This window comes from Triticum aestivum, chromosome 1D, assembly GCF_018294505.1.
Source record: "Triticum aestivum cultivar Chinese Spring chromosome 1D, IWGSC CS RefSeq v2.1, whole genome shotgun sequence".
Classification (NCBI taxonomy): Eukaryota; Viridiplantae; Streptophyta; class Magnoliopsida; order Poales; family Poaceae; genus Triticum; species Triticum aestivum.
The window spans coordinates 8,005,039-8,011,170 of NC_057796.1; the positions used below are offsets into that span (position 1 = coordinate 8,005,039).

The 6,132-nt window shown below is 40.4% G+C and overlaps 1 protein-coding gene across 1 annotated transcript; it reads right to left on the minus strand.

The window, feature by feature from the left end:
- Positions 1–978: 978 nt before the first annotated feature.
- LOC123162384 (wall-associated receptor kinase 2-like) lies at positions 979–5,571 on the minus strand. The gene is made up of 3 exons (XM_044580175.1): positions 4,620–5,571; positions 3,874–4,035; positions 979–2,133 (listed from the first exon to the last, which is right to left on the minus strand). Exons 1-3 carry the CDS (start codon positions 5,530–5,532, stop codon positions 1,145–1,147), a joined length of 2,064 nt encoding a protein of 687 aa, XP_044436110.1. The 5' UTR covers positions 5,533–5,571; the 3' UTR covers positions 979–1,144.
- Positions 5,572–6,132: the final 561 nt, after the last annotated feature.

The following is a 6,132-nucleotide window of genomic DNA, read 5'->3' on the forward strand; positions in this document are numbered from 1 at the left end:
TATTTCTTTCAATCTGTGCATGAAGGTTGTAGAACTCATCGAAGAAACAGGATGCATGAATTTCTTGCAAAGCTAAACGTGCTCTGATGGAGATATAGTAAGTTATGATGTTCGTTAGTTCGTGAGTACTCCCTCTGTTTTTATTTACTTTCACATATTAGCATTGTCTCAAGTCAAACTTTGAAACCTTTGACCAGGTTTATACAAAAAATTATGAACATCCACAATACCAAATCAATACCATTATGCCATTAGCATATTTTCACATCATATATATTTGTTATTGTGGAAGTTTAGATTGTTTTCTATGAACTTTGTTAAACTTTATAAATAAAAACGGAGGGAGTATTAAGTACTAGTCCGTCCAAGGTACAACAAGTCCATTCAAATGTCTCGATATCTATAATTTGCCTGGACGTTAGCACTGGCCTCACGGATGATGCATCGTTGCCTTGCTCTTGCAAGAAATTAAGCAATACAAAGCCAACAACATTATTAAAGTTTAAATCTACAGCACACCCTCAGTACACCTGGGAAAAATATGTGGCTTCGAATTGGCCAATGAAAATGTACCGAAACTACGGGGCACATGGGCGAGGCCCTAGACTTTCAGAGTAAACTAGTATGGCGCCCTAGTACACCAAGCAAAACTAAAGTTATCGTAAGCTTATTGTCCTTTGGTCCTCAGATGGTGGTACTTCCCTTGGAAAATTCGATGGCTGATGCATTAGCTAGGCGAGGTTGCAATTCAACAACGACTGTGTGGGTAGACGTCCCACTATATTTTTACTTAAGTATTCCTTTTTGAATTGAATCTTAGAAGCAATCTGAGGCAGGTGTCTCTGTCGAAAAAAACCCACTTCATATGTACTAGTGATGTACCTAACACGGATATTGTTATGGAAGATGTTTTCTAATGATCTCACTGAGCTCTGTAGGAGCAAGATTAAATCGCTACCCTATTACAATATAGTTTAATCGGGAAATCAATCCACACATTTGGTCATACGAAGCATAAAGTTACTCACTACAGTAGTACAAATTTCTTGGAACAGCAAATACAACACAGGTTGACACTGATAGTTACCTATCTTATTTGACATATCATACATGTTGAAAGTTGAAACTCCGATCCGGAATGAACCTAAGGATTACGGGACCTATGCAGCGTGACAAGGCGCCCTGCAACATCTGTCATTGATGGTCTTTGATCTGCTTCAAGGTTAAGACACTCAACAGCAATCTGTACCAACTTGTTAAGAAGTTCCAAATCTCCTGTTGTTGCAATTTCCTTATCGAAGAGCTCAGTCATGCTCTCCCCAGTTTGGTGACACTCTAGGAAGCTCCTCACTAGGCTATTATTATCAGAATGAGTAGCCCTCTTCCTGCTAATGAGCTCTAAGATGACAACCCCAAAGCTGTAGACATCACTTTTGTCGGTCAATCGACCTGTTTGTAGGTACACGGGGTCCATGTAAGACATGTCGCCTATGATGTTTCTAGTATGGTCCTTGCCTTGTGCAATCAACCTCGATATGCCAAAATCCGCGATCTTCGGGGAGAAGTTCTCATCCAAGAGTATGTTTGCTGGTTTAACATCACCATGCAGTATTGTGTTATGGGTTTGTGAGTGCATATAAGCTAGACCATGTGCTGAGTCTTCAAGAATACATAGACGTACATCCAAGTCAAGAAGCTCCTTGTTGTCAGCTCTATGAAGATTGTCCTCCAAGCTTCCTTTGGAGATGAATTCATAGACTAGCATGGGGTTATCCACTTCGAGGCAACAACCTAGAAGCCTTACGATGTTCTTGTGGCTGACTTGAGACAGGATGGTGACTTCATTTGGAAACTGCTCCTTCTCTAGCACACTACGACCATTTGGTTTCTTTACTGCGACGATAACTCCATCAACAACACCCTTGTAAACTTCACCGAAGCCACCTTTACCAATTACATTGGTACTCTTTAAAACTGGTTTGAGATCCCCCCTTGTGTAAATCTTAATAGTTCTAGCCTTCTCTAATGTAAGACCACCATTCTTTCGGTAAAAGTCTCTGGCCCTCTGCTTCTCTTTGCGAAGAACAAAAAAGAATGCCAGAAATGCCAAGACAAGAATGCCACCTATTGCACCTACATGGGCAAAAAAAAATTTAACTGTTGTAATTATATAAGTTTCTGGTCATTACTTAGTTTGCCATCAAACTTAACTATTGTAATCATCAAACTTATTTTTTGTGTTACGCTTAGTTTGAAACGCGAGCACATTTAAAAAAAAGGATAGCAAGATATTTGGAAGTTGAATGTAACCGTTCAATTAGGGGTCCTAATATACATAGGATTTTTTTAAATAATACATTTTTTTTATTAATTTTCATAAATATTACGCTGGATAAAAAAAATTCGAAAATAATACACCGTCGGCCCGCTGCAGGCCGACTGGGCCTAGTCGGCCCACAGCAGGCCGATTGGACTCCAGTCGGCCTACAGCTGGCCGACTGGCCCCTGTCGGCCGGTCCTGTCGGCCAGCTGTAGGCCGACTGGAGCTAATTGGCTCGCTGTGGGCTAATTGTTTTTGCAAAAAAAGTAGGCATAAAAATATATGTTTAAAATAATATTAATTATGTAATTAAAAAATGTTAAACGTGTATAAAAAAATGTTCTTGATGTATACAAAAAATGTACAATATATATGCAAAAAAGTTGACATAAAAATATGTTTTAAAAAGTGTTAAGCATGTATTTAAAAATTATTAAATGTGTGTATAAAAAATGTTCATTATTTATACAAAAAATATAGAATGTGTATCGAAAAAAGTTGACACCAAAAAAATATGTTTGAAAAAAATGTTAATCATGTATTTGAAAAAATGTTCAACGAGTACACAAAAATGTTTCATGTACTGGAATGAAAGGTTAAACGTGTATTATGGGAGCATCACGGACCTAAGTATGATTGGTTGCTCTTTTTGTATGGAACTGGAACATTTTTTTTCAAACATATTTTTTTGGTGTCAACTTTTTTTCATACACATTCTATATTTTTTGAATAGATAAGAAACATTTTTTATACGCACATTTAACAATTTTTAATCATGTATTTGAAAAAATGTCAACTTTTCAAACATATTTTTCAAACATATTTTTTTGGTGTCAACTTTTTTTCATACACATTCTATATTTTTTGTATAAATAAGGAACATTTTTTATACACACATTTAACAACTTTAAATACATGCTTAACACTTTTTAAAACATATTTTTATGTCAACTTTTTGGCATATATATTGTACATTTTTTGTATACATGAAGAACATTTTTTTATACACGTTTAACATTTTTTAGTTACATAATTAACATTTTTTAAACATATTTTTTTATGCCTACTTTTTTTGCAAAAACAATTAGCCCACAGCGAGCTAATTAGCTCCAGTCGGCCCACAGTGGGCCGACAGGACCCAATCAGCCCACAGTGGGCCGACAGGGGCCACTGGAGTCCAATCGGCCTGCAGCGGGCCGACTAGGCCCAGTCGGCCTGCAGCGGGCCGACAGTGTATTATTTTTGAAAAAAATTTACCCAGTGTAATATTTATGAAAATTAATTAAAAATGTATTATTTAAAAAAAATTAGCGTCTTTCTGTTCATCAGATGGTTGAAGTTTTGTTAGATTAATGTCACTTCACTTGCGAGTCTCAAACTATACAAAATACATATTGGAAAAAAGATAGTCGCAAGAATAATTTAACTAGTTTTGTGTATGTATTTTGAGGTGACTGAGAGAGAACAATTTAGGCATGTATAGTTAATCAGGAGTATGATGTTTACCTACGGAAATGACTTGTGTGTAAGTAGAACAGGAGTATGATGTTTACCTACGGAAATCTGTGCTGCAAGTGGGAACTTTTGAGTGCATCGTTCAGTTCTTGGGTAACGGCTCTGATAACCTGCAGGACAGTCACATTTGTACCCTCCTTCGATGTCTGAGCATACACCGTAGCAACTATACTTAGCTGGATTTGCGCATTCATTTATGTCTGTGTTGCAGAAATTCACGAAGTGATCGTTACAATTAGGACATTTACCAAGAAAAACATACTATAGTTGTAACTAACACTTTCTCCGTTCTAAAATACTTGAAGTTATAGGTTTGTTCTAAATCAAACATCCCCATATTTGACCAAGTCCATTGGAAAGTATATTAACATCTACGATATCACATCAACAGTATATAATATGAAAATATTTTATGATGAATCTAATGAAACCGATATGATATTGTAGATATTTGTATTTTTTATAGACTTGATCAAACTTAAAAGATGTTTGATTTAGAATTAAACTACAACTTCATTCGTTCTAAAAAACTTGAAGTTCTAGGTTTGTCCTAATCAAACATCTCTGTGTTTGATCAAGTCTATTGAAAAATATGTTAACATCTACAACATCACATGAAAATATTTTTATGACGAATATAATGAAACTAACATGATATTGCAGATATCTTTATGTTTTTCTTTAGACTTGGTCAAACTTAAAGATGTTTGATTTGGAATAAAACAAGAAATTTATTTTTCTGAAGTGGAGGAAGTATTAATATAGATAGAGCAAGGCATCTTACTTGTGCATCCGTTGGGCAAGTAGGCGTCGCCCTGGTAGCCACTGGAGCACTTGCAGTTGTAGCCAGGCCCATTGGTGGAGTCGACGCAGTCGCTGTGAGTGCTGACACAGGCGTACTGGTCCGTCTTGGACGCTTGTTTGCACGAAGGTATGTCACCGGAGATGGAGCTGTTACCGCGAATGGCCCAGTCCAGCCACACCGGCGAGGTCCGTTTCGTGTTCATCTTGAGGTCGGACCGGCGGAAGGTGTAGTTGTTCCTGTCGACGAGGAAGGCGTAGTCACACGGGCTGTACTCCATCATGGTGGAGTGGTCATACTCCCGGAAGTTGAAGTAGTTGTCGGTGAGTCCCGGCGGGATGCTGACGTGGCAGCATCCGACGCCGTCGCAGAGGCCGTCCTGCGCGCTCGCCGAGTTGTTGCAGTAGGACATGCACCCGGTGTTGAAGGCGTTGGCGTCTGCGCCACCCTCGGTCCTCTTGCTGGCCACGTAGCCGACAGTGTTGCAGCCGACGACAACGAGCATGTTGTGCGTGTTGGAGATGCGGTACACGCCATCCTTGTTCATCGTCGTATTTCCATAGTCCCACTTGTAGGTGTCGTCTGGGTCGGAGACGTTGTAGCATTGCCACCCGATGGGGAGCATCACCTGCGACTCGTCTGGATCCAATGTCAGCTGCACCACCCGAAGGGGCGTACCGGCAAGCACAGGGCCACTGTTGATGCACTCGACCTCGAAGCCTTCGCGGAAGCAGCCAGGGCCGATGCCAAAGGGGTAGGGGATGTCCACGCCGCCGCAGCTCGGCAGACACCCACCATGAGTCGTCGCGCCGGTAGCTGCCGCAACCGCTGCTGCAAGGAGCAGCAGCATGGTCGTCAATGCCGTCCACATTTGCAGCATGCTGACCGGCCGCATGTTGGTTTCGGGCAAGTCGCTGCTTTATAGTAAGAAGCAAGCATACTTTTGTACAGCTGAGCTTGAGCTGGAAGCATGCTTGCCTGTCCTGTCTGTCATGCCATCCACATCACTATTAGCACTCTAATTAAATTTGTTTTCGAGAGACACTCCAATCAAGTTGTTACCGCTATTTGCTGTTGGGGAACACAGTCATCGTGTATGTGGACCTTCTGTGAAATTGGGCAGGGTTCTCAAATGCCTTAACTCGACGGTTTGTACTAGACATCAGATATGGCGAGAAAGAATTGCCATGTGTGCCGGCAGGTTTTTGGTGGCCTATCGTCAAACTAAATGAGCGGGAGGTCGCAAGCGATGACGGCAAAGGCGCTTCCTTGACCTTAGAACGACGAGCACAAGTGAATTTGGGTGATTCCCTAAGCTGCGTACTTGGGCGTTTCTGGGAAAATTTGGATCACACAGTCCAGCAATATCGGAAATAAAAGTCCAGAAAGTCTGAGCTTTTATTTCTCAACAGTACCAGATGGTGGCAGCCATGAGAAAGCCTGGACTATTGTGAAAAAGAAGCTCTCTATTTCACAACAGTAACAGATGAGTTCG